Source organism: Anticarsia gemmatalis, chromosome 17 (genome assembly GCF_050436995.1).
Source record: "Anticarsia gemmatalis isolate Benzon Research Colony breed Stoneville strain chromosome 17, ilAntGemm2 primary, whole genome shotgun sequence".
NCBI classification, from domain to species: Eukaryota; Metazoa; Arthropoda; class Insecta; order Lepidoptera; family Erebidae; genus Anticarsia; species Anticarsia gemmatalis.
The window spans coordinates 8,412,070-8,437,298 of record NC_134761.1 but is presented as its reverse complement, the minus strand read 5'-3'; the positions used below and the strand labels follow the sequence as shown (position 1 = coordinate 8,437,298).

Sequence of the window (25,229 nt, the reverse complement as noted above, 5' to 3'; positions counted from 1 at the left end):
TTTGAGTTTATCGAACTATTCTAAGGACAGAACATTGTCTTTATCAAAACTTTGGTTTTCAGGCCAGCTAATGTTATGAACAATACATAAATTTGAGTGTGATAGACATTCCTCATTTTGAGGAGGAAGGCTCTGCTGTTATACACCAGTTATTTATGCAACTACAACGAGCAAAAAACTAAATGTAAATAGTATAATATGTGACACTTAACATCAAACTAGAGAAAACTTTGGTGAAGGTAGAGCAAGATGAATTGGGCCTTGTGGATACTACTTAATTCCTAGGTATAACAGAGACAGCACTGTAGCCTTTGAGATCAGAAAAAAATCCTTACTAAATACTTGAGTTATTTTTAATACGGATTACACACTACAGACCTTTGAAAATTTATGAATTATGCCCATTTTGCAGATGTTCTTTTGCAAATAGAATCAATAGTAATCAATAATAATTAAAGTAATACACATTTTGCTTTCAATATTATATTTCACAATAATTACGTTTTTGCTTTTCCTTTTGGATGTTCTTGCGAATCAAATTGTCCAGAAAACATTATGACGAGGTATTTCGTTTAGCACTCATTAGTTGAGGATTTCGGAGGCGTTGATGTCGGGGTCGGGGTAGAGGGGGGGTAGGGTACCGACGACAATAGGTTGAAAGGGAGGGGACGAGATGTCGAAGACGGGGAAGTCGTCAACAATGTCAACAGGAGAGGGAGCGACGATGGGGCCGGGACTAAACTCGGCCTGGTTGATGTTCAAGATGATTTGGACCAGAGGAGCGCTGGACGCGGGCGCGACAGAGTCAAGAACAGGAGTGATGTCGACAAAGTCTTCAGAAGGTGCAACGGTGTCAAACACAGGGAAGATGTCGACAATGTCAACAATATCTACGCTAGATTCCTCATCAAGAACGGGTTCGGGTTTGATTCCAAGTAAGTCCTGGAGCATCTGTTCAAGAGCGGCGACGGTGGCGGGGTTGGTTGAAGGGTTCTGGATGGCGGCGATGATCTCCTGAAGCTGAGCCTCCTCCTGGGAGACAGGAGTGGGCTTGATGAAGTCGGCCGAAGCTACGGCGACCAAAAGGGTGATGGCAATGAATAATTTCATTTTAATTGATCTGAAAAGAATTTGTAATAAATAAATGTCACTTCAACATTTAAGAAAATACACAAATAAATTCACAGAGTTATTAAAGGTTTGGAAATAATTTCTTTGGGTACTTACTTTTTGGTCTGTACTGAACACGACTATGAGCTTCTTGGTTTTTGTCTACTATTTATACGGCAAATTATCAAGAAGACATAGAAGCCAAGATAGGGTTTTTCCAAAATATTATCTAAAAGATAGTGCATTATGGTGGGATCTTCACATTCATTCAGGCTTTGATATGACAATCAATTAGTTTTTATCTCTATTTATAGTTGTTCACACGTTTTCAAACAGTCTTCGATCAAGTTTTCCAAAAACATTATATTCCATTTTATAATTGATACTTTTAGGTGTACCTATATTTTACCGATTCCGATCTGATTTATTTAAAAGTCCACACAGATTGTCTTTTTTAAAATCTGCTTAATTGAACTGATTTAATATTGTGAGCAATGATATATCTTATAACTCCTCATTCGTTTCGATTACTCAATTTCTACTAATTGAAATATGGCACCCATGCGAATGGTGCATCTTGCCAGTGAGTATTTCTAGGCCATCTTTTTATAATAACGAAGACTACACGTGTACAATGGACAACAAAGTGTTCGGAGGTATTTTGTAACGCCTGCGGTCAAATTTTCACATAAGCTCTACCGTCTATACTCACATTTTATTAATTACTGTAACATTGACTAAATTGATTGATAAATATGATTAAAAGTGGTTCCTTGAATATGATGTTATGTGTTTCATTTTACTTCCAACTCGAACAAATAGTAAAAGTATTTTCAAATAAGTAGTTGGTTTGGTTTGAATTTGATTGTGTGGTTGTTTTTTATTTGGAAAGACGCTTTACTACTCAATAGGATAAGAGGTTGCATCAAACATGCATTTGTCACATGTTGTTTTTAAAATATCAAAGTATTTTTAAAGAGTGGCTTATCTGAATAGACTATTATGATCCCAAACTAATTAATCTTACAGGATTACTTAATTCAATAATGATAGCTTCGGACATCATATTTTTAGTTCTATGTTCGCTTACGCTTTCTATTCAATGTTGTCTTATAAGGTTTTGGGCTTGTTATCAACATAGGCAAAGAGAATGATCCTGTGGCATCTATATATTCAAGTCCATACTGTCGAAACCGGTGCCTTGGCGAGCTTCAACGCTATTAAGGATGACGAGAAGCCCTTAATAGTGGGCGTGGGCAATGGGCCATATGTGATGGTATAAGACGAGTAAATAAAAAAGTGTAAACGGAGTTATTGGTAGAAAATGATTAATAAAAAAGTGTGAAAAATTATAAAAACAAAATATGTTTATGGTCAATACGTCCCAACCATAGACACCAATGAAAGAGCAGAAAACATATGAACTTAAATTAAAGTGTGTACGATTATTTATTTATTTTTATAACCTTATAGAATTAACGATTTTACTTGCACACGTAACATTAAAAGTTTATCCTAACCTTTAATTTTCAGTCGCGTTTCAGTCCAAGACCAGACTCAAAGTAAGGATCAAAGTCAAGCAGTTAGAAAGTTCGAGGTCGCGTTAACACTATTTTTGGCAAACGGGGGCAACGCCGATACATGTTGCCCATTGTTCTTTACCAACTTATAGCGCTGGGTGAAAGAAGATAGTCTAAGCTATGGCTTTTTTATGGGTATCATAGTTTCTGGCTACGTTTCCATCTGAGACAGTGACTGTTTTACGTTCTGCGATGACTTAGCACTTCCATAATCATTCCCAGCCGTTTTCTTTATATCTTATCATTATAACAGTAGTTGACGATCAATAAAATTAGCTACTTTTTATGAAATATCAAAAACACGTTTTAGTATTAAAATACGACTTGGTGACGTCACCACTTAGTATTTATAGAGTGTTTCAGCGAGAAATAAGTTTAATTTCAATTTTCAGGAGTATTTTGCATAAATTTTTTTAGAGTACATTTTGTCGATTTAAACCGACTTCCAAAAGCAGGAGGTGTTTTAAATTGACTCGGCACTGACTTCAAACCTTTTACTAAATAGCATATATAACTAGTAGGTAGTTTATGTATAATATTCAATCTTTATTTTTTTTCTTTTTAGTTTGGAAACCGTTTTTTTAACGTAGTTATTTTTATTCGTTTACCCAATCAACTACTCTTTATTAGTTATTGTAATAGACAGACTCACTAACTAGAGCTTCTGATAAGACACCTAACGACTCAAATGATTTCTTTTAGCGAGATGGAAATGCTACCTACCTAACTTTGAGCTAAACTTACCTACTTAGGCGCAAATAATAAGTCCAGTTAAATGTAATGCTAGAATATCAAAATCTTTGAATGCATGTTATTCTCAAAAAATAAAGTATTCTTCATTCCTTCAAGTGAATTAAGGTTTCTGAAATATTTTTCCCATCCTGTATACTTGATCATACTCGTATGCGGCTAGAATTATTTAGATGTACAATTTCTGAACAATTTAAAACAACATTATCATTTTCTGAGTTTAATCTAGAATTGCTTGGCTCCACATAACCGACGCTTACGTTTTAATGTTAGCGATTAGAATTCTCAATATGGTATTTTTCATGACCAAGACCATTCTTTAATACGGTCTTTAGATTACAAAATAAACATTAGACATTTTCGCCATGTATGTCAGAACTTTAAGAACCAAACTTTAAAATATCGTCAAACCAATATGTCATTTATTTATCAGATTTACATAGTAAATACAATAAAATATACACACAACATTTTAAGGAATAAGTAGAAAGGAACGGGCCCAGACAATTTACATACATGTTCCATCTATTCCTAATTAGACTGTGCCGCTACAGAGCAAGTGTCTGATACCCAATTGGTGAAAATATGGACCCACTTTTCTATGATAGGGATAATATGACTAGCCAAGTCCCATTTCACCCTAGGTCCCTTGAACACCTATAAAAAAACCTTTCGGGATGAAATGAGTTCATTACGTCGCCAAAGGTTTGATCACTATCACTATCATTTGCTAGTCAGAACAAGAAGAAATTTAAGGCGTTTTAGGAGCGATTCAAATATAAGAGACTACTAATGCTGGTAGTTTATGACTCAAGAAGTGCATTTGGTTATAAATTATTCATTTAGAGAAATACTTTTTACAAATATTTTACTCTTCATTGTATCATTAATCATACTAGATTTTCAAAGTTATAGTTAATCCGCCTTCAGAAAGAAGGGCAAAGCCAAGAGCAATATGTCAGGAAACTCCAGAAGAATTAAACAAAAAATAAGCATTAGTATCTTTAACTATCATAGTATAACACTACAAATTGTGCTCAATGTGGTCCCTATTGATTCGAATTTTCTGCCTCTGGCTACCGACGACAGAGTAATTGTCAGGGATTTTTCTGAAAAACTGTTTACTATTGGGTCGCACAAGTGTCATGCCTTATGGTCATGTGTTATATAAATTTTACGATATTACCGAGTGTAGATCGTGCTACTGTTACAGGTGTTCATTCAACCATCGAGCCAATGGTTGATGATGACAATAAAAACATATTTATTTTTTAAAGTATTTTATTTTGCTGCTTATCCTATTACATTTTTCATTCGGGCAACTTTTTCCGGAGATATATTACACCTTTTAAGTTTAATATTACTCCTTAGTTCAGGGTCTCGGGGAGGTTGACAGCGGGGGCGGGGATGACGGGGGTGCCGATGTTGACGGGCTCAACGGCGACGGGAGCGGCGTCGACGACCTGAACGGGGCTGACGGTGTCGAAGACGGGGAAGTTGTCAACGATGACGGGGTCGAACACGGGGAAGTTGTCGACGATTTCGAGGGGTGCGTCGACGTCAACGGGGGAGGGGACGACGACGGGGCCGGGGGCGGCGGCGGCCTGGTTGACGTTCACGATGATCTGGACCAGAGGAGAGCTGGAGGCAGCAGCAGGAGCGACGGAGTCAAGAACGGGCATGACGTCCACGAAGTCTTCAGAGGGAGCGACGGAGTCCAGGACAGGGAAGATGTCTACGAAGTCACCAGAAGGAGCCTCGGAGTCCAGGACAGGGAAGATGTCCACAAAGTCTCCAGAGGGAGCCTCGGAGTCCAGGACAGGGAAGATGTCCACGAAGTCGCCAGAAGGAGCCTCGGAGTCCAGAACAGGGGTGATGTCCACGAAGTCACCAGAGGGTTTGTCAACCACGACGACGGGGTCGGGTTTGATCAAGCCAGCCGAAGCTACGGCGACCAAAAGAGCGATGGCAATGAAGTATTTCATCTTTGTTGATCTGAAAAGTTTTTATTTATTAACACCAAATAAAACAAAATTTCAGAGTTATAAGAGGCTTAGAAAGAAGTTTGAACACTTACTTTTTGGTCTGTACTGAGCACGACTATGCTATCCTTAATTTTTGCGAACAATTTATACTGACAATTATCTAAGTATAGTACTTTACAGGGATTTGCAAAAACATTATCTACATGATTGTGCGAAATGTTGGATTTGACAACCTTCGTTCTAAGTGCAGACTACAATAATTTTAATGTATTTTAATTGCACCAATTATGCGTCCAAACTTTGATGAAATATGTATTATAAAGTTTCATGATCTATCATAATGATATTCTTGGATATATGTACGTACATCACAAACATGAATTGATTTTATTCTGTAAAATGCTGGATAATGTAATTTAAACGTGCGTTTTATGCGGACTGATTCAAAAAACACCTCAAAAACGTATTCTAATTTTCTTTCATCGTTTATGGCCAAAGATTTCATAACCTGGAATATATCTTCGAGGGTGTTGTGAAATGTGTCACAAACTTAAAACGTAGAAACTTTCTTCAGGAACACGTTTGGAATAATATAATCAAAGTAAATAATTTAATTTTTTTTTTTATTGCAAAAGTTTATTATATCACATCTGACGTGGTAATCAGCAGTTTTATTTTAGTTCAGAGGGTCGGGGAGGTTTACAGCGGGGGCGGGAATGACGGGAGTGGCAATAACGACTGGTTCGACGTCGACGGGAGCAACTTCATCAACGATGTCGATGGGGAAGGGGCGCGGAGGGACATCAATAGGGGCGGGGTCTACAGGGCTGGGCGCAGCGGCGGCGGCCTGGTTGACGTTCACGATGATCTGGACTAGGGGAGAGCTGGGAGTGGCAGCAGGAGCAGGAGCGACTGAGTCAAACACAGGGAAGTTATCCACTATGTCAACGATATCCACGCTAGATTCCTCATCAAGAACGGCTTCGGGTTTGATTCCAAGTAAGTCCTGGAGCATCTGTTCAAGAGCGGCGGCGGTGGCGGGGTTGGTTGAAGGATTCTGGATGGCGGCGATGATCTCCTGAAGCTGAGCCTCCTCCTGGGAGACAGGAGTGGGCTTGGTGAAGTCGGCCGACGCTACGGCGACAAAGAGGGCGATGGCAATGAAGAATTTCATTTTGATCGATCTGGAAAAAAAATGTTCATACAATGATGTTCAATAGCCTTGCCTGCTAATTTTATGTCTGTATGCATTTCTTTTTGCTAAAGTTAGCTAGATAAGTAGATACTTACTTTTTGCCTGAGCTAATCACGACTATGATGTTCTCTTTGAATAAAAACGTTTTATACAAAAAATTATCAGAAGATGGGCTAGGTTTTTACAATTGGGTACTATAAAAACTATATTTGGGTTGTTATTATAGCCTTTATTTAGTCAATGATACCGTATGACATTAATTATTTTGATATCTACCCATCGATTCATGATAATCCTCAATAAATCCATATCTCGTATTGATAAATGCAAATTCGTCTCTGTCTATGCATCTGTCTGTAACCTTACCTAAAGCAGCTAAGCTATATCCCGTTTTAGCATGAAGTAATCATGACTGTTAGTCCTACAGGATCGAAGGGTGTAAATTATTATTATTAGTAAAATCATCATTATAACTAGTACCGGTGGTGTGTACGAGTCGATAAGATTACCAAACTGTTGCCGTCTCATGATTATGATGATTTAAATAATATTATCTCTTAAGGCTTAAACATAGCACACTTACAGCAGGGCCAGGTGTGGTGACACTGCTGTTCTATTGCATTAAAGCCTTGACTTGGACAAACAACGGTCAGAAAGTACAACCAGATCTGAAACAATTGTTTGAGAATCGCACAAATAGGAGACTCTCGACCTCCTGACGTAGATAGCGGCGTGGCGACCTAAGGTGCTGCGCCACAGAGGCAGTATCCATTGTTGAGATGAAAACCCTAGAATACCATATGAAAGTGTGACCGGCCTCTGAAGGCATCTAAATTGTTATTCATGAGTGGCCTTCTACTATCCAAACTTCTAAAGTTAAGTAGGTACTAGGTAATGTCACGTTAATCAACTGTATTCATTTAAGTATATTTGCGGCGTATTCAGGAACATTTGTTTAGTAATTACCTAACCAAAACCGGGATAATCGACTTGTACAGCCGCGCCGAATGCAAATCTAAACTTAGAAATAACTTTTTAGATATTTCACAATATTTTGAAATTTGTTTATACGCCGTCGGCAAAATTTTATTGAGGAGCTTATGCGGTAGTTCCGAATATTTCTGGATATACGTAACTAATAAAGTAATCCTTTGTCATATTTTTCACTTGTGTCTAGCGTTCCACGACAGTTGATTAAATATTATCTCGCGTCTCGATAACTAGTATCGAAAGCACGAACAACTCTTCGATAGCCAGCTTTCGAATTATACATTACCGTATGTTTTGAGAGTAGCCTAAATCTCAACGAAATAAGTACAATCCAGGATCCACTGCATTCCGCTAGTGGAAATTAAACTTATATCCTGACGATTCATTCTAATGGGTAAAAAGCTTACGCAGATAGTGCTTTAAAGACGATTAGCTGACCTGTAGACCAAACTAAATAAGCATAGAGAATAGCTAGAATAAGCTACTCCAGAAACACTATGCTTGCCGAGTACCTAAATATATTCTTACAGTTAGGTTCAATATTCATTTTTTTCCTCGTTCTGATGTATCTGCATACATTTCTGCCATACCTTTACCTTCAAATACGTCATCATAAGAATGTATTATTTGATTACGTATTATCATGTTAACTCCCTATATTTTATAGTTAATCTTGAAAAGATTACTTTTGTTACGGCTTTTTTATTGAAAGATAAACAGTAATCCTACCAATAATAATTATCGTGTCTCGAAATCCTTAATACAAATGTTTATGGTATGTAATGATACGTAAATAGATTAGAAAAGATTATTTTTTCATAACGGCTACTGCGTAGAAGCACCCATTTTCAATAATAAGCAACTGCATTTTTGCTCCAGGTAATCTTAGCACATTTAGCGGTAGTTTATATATTATTATTTATTTGTACACCCTTTCTCAACTCACTCTCCTTCCTCTTTTTAACACCTTCATAAAAATCTCTGCATCACCCCAAGGTAGACTGGCAGAAAATGCCCCTGGCATTAAGTCCGCCTTTATACAGCCCTGTATATAAAGTTTGAAATAAATAAATAAATATATTCAAACCGTCATAAATATTGTTTATATCAGCTTAAACGCTATTGAATTGATAATCTGCCGCCTACCGGTACATCAGAAACCGGGCATCAGTCATTAACGCTAAAAAAAAATTACTCTCATATACGGAAGCTATTTATGGAATACAATTATCTATCCCCGTACTACTTATTTATAGTTCCTACCTAGTTACATTCATTCGGTAATAAAAATACATATTAGAGTTGTTCTTTATTTATATACCTACATTACAAGTGTATACAGTAAGCAAGTATTTTAAATTTTATACATAATATTGGATTAACAACATGCTAATAATAATTTATCTAATCTGACTAAGTACTTGTATGCAGTTCCTTAATCCAATGAATATGGGTGTGCGCTACATTATTTTAACATTATTCAGCGTTCGTGGCGCAGTGGTTAAAAAATCTCTAAAGCTTGAAAACTTATGTTCATACATATACCTAGTGTTACATGCTGAAAAAAGAAGAAATATTAATATCTTAATCTCATATTTAGAAGTAGTTTCAGGTTTATATGTATTTTGTAGATTAAATGTAGTATTCCCCACAATTCAAGACTTAAGTCGTAAAAAATAAAAAAAGCCGGACGGACTGGATACCTTAGTCTAAGGAGCATACAAAATACGTTGGTAAAGGCCCAAGCCTGTTTTTCTTCTTACATTGTATTTTATAACTAAAAGGTATATATTATTTTGGTTCTTGAGATTCATTAAAAACTTTTAACTCACACAATGTTTAATTCTCACAATCGTCCTTATTTCTAAACGATCTGCTGTAAGTCAACTGACTGGTGGCTGTCAAGATCTGTCAAACAAATGTCAGTCACTAATAGCGTTCTGACGTTCTCTGGTATCGCAACGACAAAGAATCTAGCATTTAAATTTGGGCATCTCTTTTCTCATTTTACAATTTGTACATTACTATCTCACTCAAAGTATGTCAAGTGACAGTTTAGTAACCTAAAAGAATACAATTTATACGGAACGCGATTATAACCTCTCTAATTTTATTTTATAGATTTTGTGTTGATATTTCAGCATTATTTTGTTGATTTATTATCACAAATAAAATAAAAATGAGAATCCATCCAAATCTTTTTGCGGGTGCAACCCAAAAGCAAGCGAGGAGACCACAGAAGGAGCCAGTTCCATTTCAAATGTTATTGCCTTTAGAGTTGAAGAAAACTGTGTCTGGTAAAGGAGACAAGCTTAAAGAAGCAGCTTGTATGCAAGAAATGGCTCTAATGTTTGCATGCTTTAAGAAATTCGAGTTCGACCAGCAAGAGTGTTTGAAAGAAGTCGCCGCGTTCCAGGGCTGTTACAACGAACACAATAAGAAACTATCTGTTCAGAGGGAGCAAGGAAAGAAAGGTATTCTAGTGCCTGGAGAGAAAAAACTCACTCATAGACAACTCAATCAACTAATGAAAAGCTTCCCGCCAAAAAAATAGTGCATTACAATGTGAATAGTCCGTATTTATAAATTAATGTTAGAAATAAAACTAGTTAATGTTGTATTTGGTGTTTCTTTGTATCTCCTATACCAATAAGTGATATAAACAATTGTCAACATCTTTTATCATCTAGATTTAAGTAAAAAAACCAACAGTATGTTTATTTCATTTATCATAGATGTAATATCAAGACAAGACAAGTCGGTCTGCAGGGCCTGTACAATTCAATGACCTACTTAATTTCTGAAAACTAAAATTTGTTGGTATCTTTGACATGCAAAATTATATCATATGCATTTTAGCTGCCAAAATTACTCTTTGTATGGATCGTAAGTTTTAGGTTTCTACTAGCTGGATACTTTCACCGCTGGCTAGTTGTAATTCTGTGGTGTTGGAGTGAGAAGTAAAGAACTGAAGATTGGTATTAACTTCCCTGGATTAGATCCTACTTGAACTTAGCATTGGCCTTTCTACAAACAAGGTATTGCTATAAACTTTTCTATCATGCTGTCAATGCCCAATATTATTGAACTTATTTATTATATTCTTTATTACACAAATCCATATAATTACAAACATGGCAACATGTGGCGTTCTCTCGTGTCGGAGGCCAAGCCACATTTTGGGTCGTTGAGCCAATGGAGTAAGTAAGTATATAATTACAAACATGTAACACTATCTGTCATGCCTACACAGCTAAATTACTGATCAAATGTATGGTATTTGATTGTTATGATAGCTTGTTAGTTTAGTAGTTGGCTACTTTCTTTACAGAAGCGATAGAAGTCATTGTAAGCAGTATTATAACTCATAACTTACTAATTATTATATGTATACTACACCAATGTCGCCATTCACAATGTTTGGTCCTATGTAATAGAGGGTGAGACCGTTGCCATTTACCAGTACAGAGTACTGTTACTGATAAATATCTGTACTTATATAATTAAGTAAAGTTCAGATAACACTTATCTACCTCGGGAATCAGAAGATCTCATAGTCTACAATTGCATATAGATGTATAACAAGAGATGAGAAGTAATAAAATAACAGAATAGTATGTCACTTCATATATTAATAAAAATATTTAATTACATCTTATAATAAGAACAATAGTTACTTGTAAAGTATATAAAATAGCACAATCACTTTGGGGCAGTATGAATCCATTGTGGTGAGGACACTTGAAGCTCTATGCGGCGCACTGTGATCAACTCATCGTCTATCTCGTGAATGTTGTAGAACCTCTCTAGCTGTTCTATGGCTTTGTCCTCCAGCTGTGAAAGAAATAACATAATAAGTAAAGCTTTTTGGAAATAGTATAACTACTATAAAAAAAGGTCTAAACATCTGATATTAATTCCTATTAATCCACTGAGGGTTATCTTAAAATTAGTTCATTGCCTAACTAATTATTTATGTAGCAGGAGGTAGTTTAAAACTTATAAATCACATTCCGTCATTTATGGACCACCCCTCAGGGAAGGTTCATATCTGACACGACGACACAACATACGTCGCGTATAATCGGTCGCGCAACGCCAAAACAGACAAATGTATAGAAAAACACTCAACCGTTGACACTCAACCGATGATGCGTCGGTGCGAAGCCCATACAAATTAAGTTACGCCCAAAGCATCTTCACTCAGATGTGAACGTTCCCTTGCCCATGGCTCGATTATAAGTTCTAAGTACAAAGGTATTGAAAATAATTAGAAGACCTATCCAGAACATATTTGAGCCAGCTGAATGTAAAACTAACATGAATTTTCTCAATTTTCATCATAGTTTTGAACCATACCTGTGTCATATTGAGCGGCTTAGTCATGATTCTTGAGTGGTCTTCCTTCTGTTTCTTCTGATCTGTCAATATTTTATTGAACTCAATGGCTTTTGAATTAGGACTACTGCTGGCTACAGGCGCCTCACAGATCTTCCACGGATTCTTAGGCTTCTCGGGAGGACTGCCAATGTTTACTTTACTGAAGTAGTCCTCAACACTTTGTGATGGAGAGTCATTGCCCTGTAAAGCTAACTTCTTTCGTTGCTTCTGCGATAATTTTGGTCCCACTTGAACATGACTTATAAACATATTCCCTTGAGGACTCCTTGCCATTTCGGCGATAGGAGAATCCTTAGGCGACACAGACATACGAGATGATGTCGGCAATTTTTCTTGTATTGTCATGGCACTGGAAGAGCTACTCTTAGTAAGTTTCATAAACGATTCGGTGGGAGCTTCGTTCAGAATATCTTTAGCACTAGTTATAGCTTTTAATCTGGCTTGGACTACTTTCTGCTGTTTCTGTTGTGCCGACGGCACTTCGATCCACTTCTCTTGCTTATCCCGAGAACCTTTCTCGGAATCCTTAGATATCTTACTCAAGGACAAAGTAATATCACCGGAGACTTCATTAGATAAGTCCAATGACGTTATTGAACTCACAGATTCGTACCTCATTCGTTCTTTCTCACTGTCAGTGTACTCAATCTTTTTACCCCTATTCTTCTTCTTAGTCACTTCTATGATGCTGTCATCTTTTTTGTACTCTTCGTCAGTCACCTCTAAATTGACCGGGTAGGTCTTAGCAAACTCTTCTATAACTTCATCGCTTGGAGCATTGAAGAACGGCGTTATTACTCTAGAAGACATGATAGGATTGAACTTGCAGTAATAAGTAGTAATATCATCTAGTAATTCTTGTTCTAGTAAATCTAAAGATCTGTTTTCCAGTACACTGCATAGGTTGAGTGAGATGAATTCCATACAGCATTGTTTTAGTTGTGTCGCGTTGTACGTGTGTGCGAACTGACATAGTTCTGTGCAGTTTTTGAGCGTGATCATGTTGGCGAGAGCTACCTCACACATTTCTCTCAGGCGGCCGATGAACAGTTGATCGGCCACAATCATCAGGTTACATATAAAGTCAATACTGTCGCAGTTATCTAACTCCGGACATAAGTCCGTGTAGAGGAAGTTGATGACAGGCAGCAGAATGCCGTAGTTAATCGGTAGAGTCACTTTTGACAACAGTTTACTCTGTAAAAAAATAATAAATACTTAAATAAATATGCAATGTTTACTACTAGAAATAAACCTAAATCTACTGGTGACAAAGAAAGTGTCTTCTTTCAAAGATAAGTTCCTGCATCAATATTGTAAAAAGGGTAGCATGAACAACAGCATCCAGATTAACAAGGCTACATACTTTCACAAAATAAAACCACAAGGAAAGCCAGAACGATTTGTTTAAAACTCAAGTTGGTTATAATGTTGTAAAGAGTAGCAGAGAGTAGGAGTACTAGTATGATTTAAGGTTGTACCCTCACCTCAGTCCAGGAGTGCATGAACATGCCGTGGAAGTACTCGAGGCGGGCGGCGAGCACGCACTTGTGCGCGGGCACGGCCACGTTGTCGCGCGACACCACGCGCGTGTCCACCAGCTCGCCCAGCGTCTCTCGCTGCCACGGAGACGACACCACCCGGCTGTACACTGCGCTCTCCTTCAGACGGATGTTGCCGTCTTTGTAACTATAACATTCAGTACAATATTCAGTTTCATGACTATAAGGTCGAATTTTGACAAACATTTTCATCGAAATTATCGGATAGGTTATCTGACAGATAACCTATCCTAAATGTAGGGTTATGGTTACGACTTGAACTCGAGTTCAGTGAGTGTTACGAGTAAAAACAAAAATACGGGACAATCCAAACTCGAGTCGGAAAGAATTCAACTCGAGTTGATTAGAATTAAGCCCAATCCAAGTTGACAATCGCTAGATACGAATTGTATGGTAACAGCTTTGCATAAAGATTTTTTCTCTTCTATGTTATCGTTACGAAACTCCAGTTATGGCCAGAAGGATTATTTGGCAACTGTGTTCTATTCAACTACAGTTTACCCAGGGCAGATGTACATTTTACAACTTAAAACTACAACAGTATAATTGTACTAACTAGAACTTATCGAGCAGTTTGTGCAGCGCGAGCACTTGCAGTCGCTTGGCGGTGGCCTGCAGCAGCTTGACGGGGTCGCAGTACACGTGCGGCCGCGGCGGGGTCTCCGTGCAGCGCCGACTGCGCCGCTTCGACCGGTCGCCTTGCTTCTTGTACACCTCGAATGCTGATATCTCTGATGGATTCTCTGTTGATGATATTTTGCCATTCTTATCTAAATATGTATCTCAAAGGTGACTGACTGGCTGCTATAGTGATCTATCAACGCACAGCCCACCAATGGACGGATCGGGCCAAAATTTGGCATGCAGTTAGATGTTATGACGTAAGACAGTATCCATTATGAAAGGATTTTGATCAATTCTATCCCCAAGGGGATAAAGTAGGGAATGAAAGTTTGAATGAAAATTCTGTCCTAAGTCACAAACCACGCGGACGAAGTCGCGGGCAAAAGCTAGTTCTAGTATAAATTAGAAAAGACCAATAACACTCTGCCACTATTAGGCTGACGGACTATTCTCTCATGCGAAGATTCGTTAAACAACATAATGATATAAATAACTAAAGGCTGCCCGCGACTTTGTCCGCGTGGCAACCCTCCCCGTTTAAAACCCGATCCCTTGGGAACTCCGGGATAAAAGTAGCCTATGTGTTATTCTGGATCTTTTGCTATCAGTACATACCAAATTTCATTGTAATCGGTTCAGAAGTATTTGCTTGAAAGAGTAACAAACATTCATACATTCTCACAAACTTGCATTTATAATATTAGTAGGATAGTAGGATAAGAACTCACCAATAACATCTTCATCAACATCCTCACTCTCTTTCTCCTTCTTGCCCACCAGCTCCTCCCTCCTTATCTTGAGTCCGCACGGGCCTAACTCCGTGACGTCACAAGTGCCGGTGTACATGAACTTCATGATACGGTCGAAGGCCTCAGGGTGCACGTTGTCCAGTGTGATCTCAGGCTTATGGTCATTGGTCGCCCGGGCGTCTTGGTACATTTTGTAGAGTAGCTCACTGCTTGAAGCGATAATGAATATGTGCGCTGGGTACTGTTTGTTGCCTACCTAGAATATTATGAAAACGTGTTAAAATGAAATTGTTTTGTATGAGGCGTTTGATATTTATTTATTTACTAGCTTCATCCCGCGACTTCATCTGCGTGAAAAAATTACAAGGGTAAAAATTATCAGTAAGTTTAATCAATGTACCAAATTAAATTAAAATCCTTCAAAGGGCATTTTCTTGAGAGTAACAAACACATACATACTTCCATTTAAATATTAGTAGGATTTTTATCAGACTTGTTGTAGCGGAAGATGTAGGCAGAGGTATAATAAATAATTAAGCCCGCGTTTCGCCAATTTCAATGTTAGTTTCATGTAATTGGAAGCGAGTCTATTACCATATACCGGGCACGTTACCATGGTCTAAGCTATTATTGAGAATATTGTTATAAAAATAAGAAAAAAACAATAGCACCAAGGAATCGAACCTGTGACAATATCAGCAGTCGTATACACCAGCCCCGATCACACGTTTAAAATAATTCCATAGAAATTATAATTATTGTTTTAATAATAATAGTACAATGTTTTACCTTAAATATAACATCATGTAACAAGTCGTCTTCGGTGGCGGTCTCTCGTAAAGTTTCCATGTGTTTGGACAGACTGGACGGTGATAACTCCGGCAAGGAACGTAAGCCGCAGGTCGGCTTTATCTATAACACAATACCAAAATAAATCTGAAACACATCATAGCACCACTATACTTAACTAGCTGACCCGCGCAACTTCGCTTGCGTCACATAAGAAAGAATGAGTCAAAACTTTCCCCGTTTTTGTAAAAAAAAATATTGGTACTCTGCTCCTATTGGTCGTGGCGTGATGATATAGTTCAAATCGGACCAGTTGTTCCTGAGATTAGCGCGTACAAACAAACAAAGAAACTCTTCAGCTTTATAATATTAGTATAGATTATATGTGCGAGTGAATATTTGTTTGCATTCATTTCTTCACATCAAGCAATCATTTACAAAATTTGTATTGTCGCTTTATCAGACTTCAATAACATACGGTCAGACATTAAATTGGTGCATACAAAACAGTCGGACAGATAAATCTTGGGGATAACAGTATAAACGTTGATAACCAACACCCAAATCGCACTCGGTCAGCAGCCTAGTCAAAAGTAGTCAGCTTATTTCCATACTAATTGCGGGAAACTCTTGCCCAGCAGTAGGACAGGAATGCCCTATAATAAGACCAAAATAATGAAGTAATATGAACAAACCTGTAGACAAGCAAAATTATTTCCTTCACTGTCAACAGCGATTGCCACCGCTCTATAAACGTTCGAAATCTTCGATATCCTCACTGAAGTACAGTCGTCCTTTTCTAAAAACTTGACGAGCGCGGATCTGTTGTCCTTGTCTTTCTCTCTTTTGATTGGTTGAGCCTGTGCGGTGGGCGTGGTCTTGCGCGAGATCGAGCCAATGAACGCTTCGCCGTATTTAGTTGTGAAGTAGAGAGCGTCGTGTGTCAGGGCTACGTTTGTTATAATCGTTTGATGAACTAAACCAAATACACATCTGGAAAAGGAATTAATTAATTTTACTACTAACAAAGGTATACTTAAAAATGATAGTTCTAGCAAAAAAGAGTCAAAATAAAGACGGATCAAGACTTCAGTGGGGCAACCGCACTTATATAGAAAAACTTATAAGTTTTTAAGCTTATTGATGGCCACCACTCAGCCATCACTGTATGCAGAGTTAGTAGGCTTGATTCCCATACGAAACAATTTATTATATCTGCTACACACACACCACAGTGGATCTGCGCAAGCCACGTTTAGCCTCCATTATACAAATCGTAAAAGGTTTTTAAGTGTAGCATTTATCTAGCATTTATTTCCAGTAAAGAAATATAAAAGTCAAGTTACCTAGTAAGTTTGTTGGTAGTGTCTTGCCATATGAACAGTTGTCCGACGTTGGTCAGTAGCAGCACGGTGACGCGCGAGTACACGCCACTCTCACTCACTTTAGCTTCCACACACACCTGTTTCAGGTTTATCTGTCTGAAAGATGAATAAAATGTGAGTAAAGGGAGACTGACCACGAAGACCTAGTGAGAGTTTAGGAAAAGTGCTATTGGTCATGTAACAGGGGGCGAGCCTAATACTATTACAACAGGGTACCTACCCGGGAATAGAACCAAAAGGGGCCGTCATAAGAGAATATATACATACAATAGAAAAAAAATGTTCAAATGCTGACAAGACAGTCAATGATACAGAGAGAGAACAAACCCCCACTTCGGAAGGCAGGGCCAATGAGAAGAGCTGGCAAAAGACACCTGGCTACAAGTATGTACCTTAAGTATAGTATCTAAACCAGTTGAAACGTTAAATACTGTCAGTAATAAAGAGGAACAATTTTCTTCCTGAAGTAGGCTTAAAACAAAACAACACTTACTTGATAGCGATTTTCTTGCAGATGTACTTGTGTAGAAGGTAGACGTCTCCGCGGCTGGTGGTGATGACGGTGGCCGCGTCCGCCGCGTGCACCAACTGTATGCCGGCCTCCTCTTTGTTGTTCATTGATATCGCTACCTGACAATTATTATAACGTTGATTTTTAGTGGATAGACTAGTTGACTGGGTTCATGGAAAATCTATTAACTAGTACTCGTAAAGGGCTCATGCAAAATACTTATGTCCAGTCAATTGTTTTGTTGAAAATATTATATAAAATTAAAATATAAATGATTACGGACTGAAGCTTTTTATTAGTCACTCATTTATCGCAAGTGTGCCTATAGTCTCCTGTGTACAGTAATAAATAATAGGATAAAGGAATTAACGCGAACACGAATTTTATCTTAAAATGAAATGATCCAACATCCTATCATATTAAAAATGCAACGCGAAAGTTTATAAGCCAAGAACAATTTAATGCGAGTTTAATCGAAATAATAAAAAATGTTTCTATAAGGCAGATTATCCGACATAATAACATAATATTTGATTGTAAATAAAAAAAATAAAGATTAACTTACCCGTTTAGGTGCCGCAACAATCTTATCGTCATTAGAATGTCCAAGTTGTCCGACATTGTTGCCCCACGTGTAGACGGCGCGCGTGTTCCACACGGCCGCGTGCGCCCGCGCCGCGCACACGCCCAGCGCCGCCGACAACTTGAGCAGCGGCTTCACAGAGCTCAGCTTGATGGAGCTCGGCGCCTGAGTGCTGGACTGACTCATGTTGTCTGTGCTGTTTAGTGCGTATTGTAACACCTGGAATGTAATACACACATTAATTCTATATTATAATTCGAACTGATGCTTTAACTTAAGTGCTACAATAAAAAAAAATATTTATATTACTTATAGCATCACTCTTAAAACATCGTGAGACGATAGATTGCTTTACGTGTTCTCTGAATGAAGTAGGTCGAACCAGAGATACGTGCGTCATGGAAGACGGTAAATGTTGTATTGGCAAAATATAGGTGAAAATATAAAACTAGCTGGCGTACTTAATAAAAATCTTGTCAGAAATAAATCTTCATACAATCTCTACTTTTTTCATTATAACAACTGTTCTGTAGCTTTGCTGTTATTTTACGCAACAAAAACTGCTCTCATACATACCATCCCACTCTCGAGTAGAAAGATGGTAGAGTTGATAGTGATGGCTATAGCGGCGCAGGGCTCGGCCAGCCTGAGCGGAGTGGGGCGCAGCGCGGTGGCGTGCGGGCCGCCGGCGCGCGCCAGCTGGCCGCAGCACCACGCCTCGCCCGCGTCCGACAGCCACACGCTGTGGAACTTGCCTAGACACACCTGGGAAAAACAAAAGTTTGTTACGTAGATATTTATATTTGACGACACTTACGTTGCTGCAGTGTTTAGTACTTAGCCGTATTTAAGTCATATCTGTATTTATTTATTTATTTAATCTTAATATACAAATTTGTATAAAGGCGGACTTAATGCCAGGGGCATTTTTCTGCCAGTCTACCTATGTTCAATGCTATAAGCTAGCAGGTAGGTATTGTAGGTACTCCGCCGGGCATGTTCACGGGTGACACCTGCGCACCCTTTACACGATGTTTACGAAGTGGCTGTAGTTACGTTCGTTTCTCTAATATTACTGAGAGTAATTCAACGTTTGAAATTCGTTGTCAGCGTAAAAGTTATAATCTGAGGTACCTATTTTATAACTGTCAGCATGTAGTGTCCGTCAAAATGGCGGGTGGAAAGTCATGAAATCGAATGAAACGTGCTCTATTATTTTGTAGTGTTTTGGTAGTATTTAGTAGCTAAGCAAAAATATTTAGTAGTATTACCAATACGATATGAAACGAAAAACAAAATCCGCCGCCAAGCTGATGTCTGGTTGGCGGGTGGTAATTGAACGGCGTGAAATGCTTTACATTTTTATATGTCAGATTTTAGTAGTCTATTGGTAGGTAAATAAAATAACATTAATCTTATCTACGTGCTAATAGTTTACAAATTAAAGGCATCACACACACTACATCGAGTACGCCTACGCATATTATCACAGCAATGTTACTTACGAGTGTCATTGTTATTAGTCTGGAGGAGTTTTTATATTGTATGTTACTGTTGTTAAGCAATAATCATAATAAAAAATATGTTCCCTATCCATTTGCATAAAATTTAATATATTCGTTTTTTATTAGTGTAAAACAACGGTAACATAAATTATAAAAAATACTCCTCCAGACTAATAACAATGACACTCGTAAGTAACATTGCTGTGATAATATGCGTAGGCGTACTCGATGTAGTGTGTGTGATGCCTTTAATTTGTAAACTATTAGCACGTAGATAAGATTAATGTTATTTTATTTACCTACCAATAGACTACTAAAATCTGACATATAAAAATGTAAAGCATTTCACGCCGTTCAATTACCACCCGCCAACCAGACATCAGCTTGGCGGCGGATTTTGTTTTTCGTTTCATATCGTATTGGTAATACTACTAAATATTTTTGCTTAGCTACTAAATACTACCAAAACACTACAAAATAATAGAGCACGTTTCATTCGATTTCATGACTTTCCAACCGCCATTTTGACGGACACAGCATGTATTCCTTATGAAGTAGGTAGATTCGAAGTGAATTGAATCGAGTAATATGTGTTACGTGCACGAGTATATGACTTATTTGGTGAGCAACTTTAATTATTTCTCAAATATTCTAAATAGTTATAACATGTTATGTGTAGGGTTCTCCACGTAACATCAAACAATGACTAATATTCACAGCATTGGCAGTTATCAATCTATTTTGTAAGTTCATTTCACTAAATAGTTTAATTACGTTAGCTAATTATGAACACGAGTACTCAAACTAGATAGCTTATCTGTCCCGAGCTCACGACGAAGTAAATGAATACACAATCATAATAAATAACAATACATTTATTATCAGTATCTGTACGATTGAGGATAGGGCCGCATGGTCTCTTGACCATACGCGTTAGGCGTGAACGAATAAGACTGAAAAGGATTCGCCGCGGACACCACTTTGACGACCCTTTTCGGATGATGCTCTGTAGTGTTGTACATCACGTTCCCTAAAGACATGTTCGAAGGCGTCACCACTATATTATTATTATTACTCTTGGCCGCATCTGCTCGGCCTTTCGGCGGCAAAAAGTCCGTAAACTTCCCAGCCATGGAACCCAGCAAAGGCTCCCCTCTAATTAAACAATAAGCGAATAACGTCACTATGAAATACATGATCCCTATCAGTACTATGTAGAATATGATCTTCCCTTTGTTCCTTATAATCGCTGATTGTAGCGCCAGGAAACAACCGCTTTTGTGCCACAGTGTGTCCGGTCCTAGACTGACAGTGCAGTCTTTCGACAAAGGCTTCAGAGTCGTCACGTTAGATAACACGCAACACTGTACGGGGTACAACTTCCCAGGATGTGCTTTATGCCACGGAGAACCGTAGAAATCTCTGTACGTGACCACGCCGCAGCATTCATGGTTTATCATGATATAATTCCACACAAATGTAATCAAATCGTTCTCCTTCCCGTAATACTCGTGCAATGATACTTGCATAGAGTTCCTTGTTCTGTCGTTGTTTGTGTAAATGTTGTATATTCCAGTTATAAAGAATAACCAGAAGGCTATAGCGGACAGTCCTGTTGAGAGGAATATGTAGGACTTGATCGCGCATTTGATCTTACAGCCCGCCCCTAGGACTCCGCAACACGAGGTCATCATCGCGAGTACAGTTATTGGTATGAGAATCATTGTTACCGGAGTGACCCATAGTTTCATATTGATGAACTTGGCGATAGTATCAACGACAGAGCTCTTCGTCACAGTGTAGTTCACGTCTCGGAAGAAATCAGTGTTGACCGCACACCACAAGCAAATCACGAACCCAATGGTACCCAGTACGAAAAACAATATGTTTGTGAACCCCAAACATGTCCGAGGCAAGTTAATTGAGTGCATTTTGAACTGTTTTCAATGGCTGATTGAATATTTAAAATAAATTGTAAATAAACAAGTCCTTTCCAAAACGATAGACATTTAAAAGTCGATGACATTTATTTTGTCATATTAGTTTTAATGTTTTCTGGCAGTTGATAAAATCAGAAAGAAGAATATTTTAGCCGTGTACGATCCTCAAAAATGTCGTGTATTTTGTAAATAGAGATCAATGTTTATTGTGTTTCGAGACAACGTATAAGAGCAGTGAGGCGAAACATCGCGTGACGGCTTCGATGTGAAATGGACCATATGGGATCAAATTGCCTGCCTTGGTAATACAGGTATTTCTATGTTTTACCGGAAAAAATGGCAAAAATACAAAACAGTTTACGAACATGAACATGACTTGGACATTAAATAAATCGATCGAGAGAATTGTCTCCGTGAGTCAAATGTAGGTTAAGACAATAAAATTAATTTGTGCAATGACTTGTGATGTGCATTAAATCTAAAAAAATATTTGACGAATATAAAGAGTGGCCAGGAGGCTCTTACCAGCCTTTTTTGATATCTCTTCCCTGCTAAATATAGTAAGCAATGTTACAAATTAATTATTTCTCCCTTATTACTCTCATACCTTACCATATAATTTTTAAAATCTGAATAATTACCTGTTTGATATAAGTATTAGCTCTATTGAAGCAGGTCAGCAGCTCAGGCGTGGTTCGTTCCTGCTGAGTGCCCGTTCCTAGCGTGTAGTTGGAGTTGTTGCCCCACACGTACACCTCGCTGGGTTGCGTGCCTTCGTGCTTGTACATGTACTGACGGTCCAGCATTGCGTGCTCTAGAGCCCTGTAGTCATCTTTGTCTACTATGTCTGTGTTTACACCTAGGGATAAGAATTATATTGTGATTATAGATGATTAATGGTCGCCCGCAATTTGGGGACTTCAGTTTTTTTTCCGTTATTTTCAACATTGTTTATCGCTGATCCACTCCTATTGGTCCATACTAATATTCTAAAGCTGAAGAGTTTGTTTGTTTGTTTGTACGCGCTACTCTCAGGAACTACTGGTCCGATATAAAAAAATATTTCAGTGTTAGATAGCCCATTTATCGAGGCAATTATGACCTATTCTCTTTTATGTGACGCAAGCGAAGTTGCGCGGGTCAGCTAGTCATATTATATAGCCTATGAGCCTTCCTTGATATTTTTTTATTTCTCTCTAGTATTTTCTGAGATTGGCGCGCATAATTCATGAGTATGTATTCAATATACCTAAAAAGTTGCATGATTAACATATTAAAATTACCTACTATATGGGGAAAATGTGTTTATTGTTTACCTTTTTCTGCCTGGCAGTGCCACCTGGTCATGACTAAAGTAGTTTAACATCCCTATCATAAATAAATGTATTAGGCATGGCCAAATTGCCTAAAGCAAAAGTCATATACCCTACTAAGCTAATTAATTTCTGTCCCTCATGAGGAAATGTTAATAATCTTGACTTTGACTTCATGATAAACTGTATTTTATTAAGACTATATAAAATTATATTTACCAATCTTCATAAGTCCTACAGCAGCATGTATTTGTCCATAAAAAATGCTTCGGTGCAAGGGTGTATATCCGGATTCACGATCGCGCGCATTCTTGAAAGCCTCTGACGAGTGGCGGATAAGCCAATCCATCAGATGAATTCTGCCACGCGACGCAGCCATGTGTAGGGCTGTGCGACCCTTAAAATGCAATAAAAATATATATATACCACCTAGCATTATGTAGCTTATAACCACCGGTAAAGGCTGAGGTGTATGAAATACACTTTTGTCATAGAATAAGTAATAGTACTACCGTATTATGTTTCCATTTTCAATTTTTATGTAATAAAGGATGAGTATATGGACCTATTTTTATATCAGGTAATAAGCTAAACTGTGCTATTATTTGAATACAAATTGAAAAGTCCAACACTGAATCTGCAGATTTTATCAGCAGTCACACTCTACCATCTAGCAGTTAGATAATACTAATCTCATTTTAAATAAATCTCCATTAATACAAAACTGTTATTTTTCTTATCATTATAACAATAAAATTCTAACAATATAAACTTATATTATGACAACATTTTGCTTTCATATAAGTTAAACAATCATAAATTTTCCATGCAAGTTTACAGAATATTTACATAATATGTGCATGTCTTTCTTTAACTTAACAAGACTCAGCACTCAATTATTACAATTAGTATATAACAATAAGTAAATACAAAGACAAATTGCATATAGTTTCACATAGTTGCATAATATTATGTAATCTAACATATCAAAATCACTTACCTCACAATCAAAAGCTTTCACGAAATTAGCGCATGTACCTTTGATAAAGCTGGCCAGTGCTTCATCACTGACCGATCTCTTCGTAATCGCACTTGTTATAGCCTGTCCGTGGACTCTAGACCGACACCGTGAGGTGCAGTCTACTTCAACTTTGTGCTTACTCATAATTATTGGTCTATATGTCCGTAAAAAATATACTACAAATCCTTAGTATGTGAAGACTAGATTCTCTTATGTAAATAATCTGCAGATATGTTGATGAAAACTCGTGATTAATGTCTATGAGCAATTTGCAGGTACGAGTAGTGCGCTACTCAGGTAGCTCCCGTAGGAGCTACGGTCTTCCTTTTTAGCAGGACATGATTGTTTTGAAGGCAATCTGTAAAGAAAAAGTTGTTTTATTAATATTTAGTGTAGTTCCTGATGTAGGTATGCAGGACATTTACACAGAAAGTTTAATGTTGTGAACTACTTATTAGAGGAAATGCAATGGTTAATTTCAATTTGTTTACTTTTCTTATTAGAATAAATAAGCATTCTGCATTACACAGAACACATACTGGTAAGATTAGCCTTAAAATGTTTCAGCATAATTTTACTAACAAGATTTTAAAAATTAGCTAAAATATAAATTACAATACAGATTATTTTCTTTATATTCATTGACTTATTGAATTTGAATCGGAAAGAAACATTAGAATTCTAACAGATTTGTTGAGGAAATGATTATCGTTGTATCCAAGTCAAAACATTTTCGTATCAAGTTTCTCAAGGTCGAAAGATAGGTGACACCGGCTAGTCCGAATTTAGTAATAACACAATATACATAATAACAAGAAGAGAGAGGCTTGTTAAGCTAAATGAAGACTAGACTATATATTTATAGACATTATTAAAATAAATATCAAAAAAAGTACTTTACCTTTACAAGAAAACAGCTGTTTGAAGTCGGCTAGGCTCGAAGGATGTGTAGAAGGCCATATTTCACGTTAAATAAGAAAATAAATTGCACATATAATTCTGGTAACAGTTTATTACATACGATTTTAGCGAATAATGTGTTAAATGCTTCGATTTATTGGTATATGCAGAAATTATAATGCGAATCTCGCATCCGACTACTTTGACATTACAACTCTGTGACAGCAAGCAACAGCAGAGAGAGACAGCGACGATAGTGATGCGATTTAATTGAGATTGATGGATATTTGATATTGGATTCGCTAACCTATTAGATTATAATAATAATTACTATTA

General features: G+C 37.5%; 6 protein-coding genes across 6 annotated transcripts; 1 reads left to right on the top strand and 5 right to left on the bottom strand.

Moving 5' to 3' along the window:
* Window positions 1-467: 467 nt before the first annotated feature.
* On the bottom strand, window positions 468-1,281 carry LOC142979799 (uncharacterized). Its single transcript, XM_076124976.1, has 2 exons — window positions 1,228-1,281; window positions 468-1,120 (listed from the first exon to the last, which is right to left on the bottom strand). Exon 2 carries the CDS (start codon window positions 1,108-1,110, stop codon window positions 583-585), a length of 528 nt encoding a protein of 175 aa, XP_075981091.1. The 5' UTR covers window positions 1,111-1,120; window positions 1,228-1,281; the 3' UTR covers window positions 468-582.
* Window positions 1,282-4,703: 3,422 nt separating this feature from the next.
* LOC142980034 (uncharacterized) lies at window positions 4,704-5,580 on the bottom strand. The gene is made up of 2 exons (XM_076125304.1): window positions 5,518-5,580; window positions 4,704-5,435 (listed from the first exon to the last, which is right to left on the bottom strand). The coding sequence occupies exon 2, from the start codon at window positions 5,423-5,425 to the stop codon at window positions 4,808-4,810; it is 618 nt and encodes a 205-aa protein (XP_075981419.1). The 5' UTR covers window positions 5,426-5,435; window positions 5,518-5,580; the 3' UTR covers window positions 4,704-4,807.
* A 454-nt stretch (window positions 5,581-6,034) lies between these two features.
* On the bottom strand, window positions 6,035-6,808 carry LOC142979837 (uncharacterized). Its single transcript, XM_076125028.1, has 2 exons — window positions 6,716-6,808; window positions 6,035-6,609 (listed from the first exon to the last, which is right to left on the bottom strand). Exon 2 carries the CDS (start codon window positions 6,597-6,599, stop codon window positions 6,102-6,104), a length of 498 nt encoding a protein of 165 aa, XP_075981143.1. The 5' UTR covers window positions 6,600-6,609; window positions 6,716-6,808; the 3' UTR covers window positions 6,035-6,101.
* A 2,745-nt stretch (window positions 6,809-9,553) lies between these two features.
* On the top strand, window positions 9,554-10,230 carry LOC142979807 (small ribosomal subunit protein mS37). Its single transcript, XM_076124991.1, has one exon. It carries the CDS (start codon window positions 9,790-9,792, stop codon window positions 10,162-10,164), a length of 375 nt encoding a protein of 124 aa, XP_075981106.1. The 5' UTR covers window positions 9,554-9,789; the 3' UTR covers window positions 10,165-10,230.
* Window positions 10,231-11,222: 992 nt separating this feature from the next.
* On the bottom strand, window positions 11,223-25,127 carry LOC142979747 (inhibitor of Bruton tyrosine kinase). The gene is made up of 15 exons (XM_076124883.1): window positions 24,895-25,127; window positions 23,973-24,351; window positions 23,192-23,369; window positions 22,301-22,518; window positions 18,791-18,979; window positions 18,197-18,433; window positions 17,614-17,750; window positions 17,082-17,216; window positions 16,431-16,728; window positions 15,736-15,858; window positions 14,926-15,202; window positions 14,130-14,316; window positions 13,499-13,700; window positions 11,970-13,208; window positions 11,223-11,444 (listed from the first exon to the last, which is right to left on the bottom strand). Exons 2-15 carry the CDS (start codon window positions 24,135-24,137, stop codon window positions 11,313-11,315), a joined length of 3,717 nt encoding a protein of 1,238 aa, XP_075980998.1. The 5' UTR covers window positions 24,138-24,351; window positions 24,895-25,127; the 3' UTR covers window positions 11,223-11,312.
* LOC142979748 (uncharacterized) lies at window positions 20,583-22,273 on the bottom strand. Its single transcript, XM_076124884.1, has one exon. It carries the CDS (start codon window positions 21,648-21,650, stop codon window positions 20,601-20,603), a length of 1,050 nt encoding a protein of 349 aa, XP_075980999.1. The 5' UTR covers window positions 21,651-22,273; the 3' UTR covers window positions 20,583-20,600.
* Window positions 25,128-25,229: the final 102 nt, after the last annotated feature.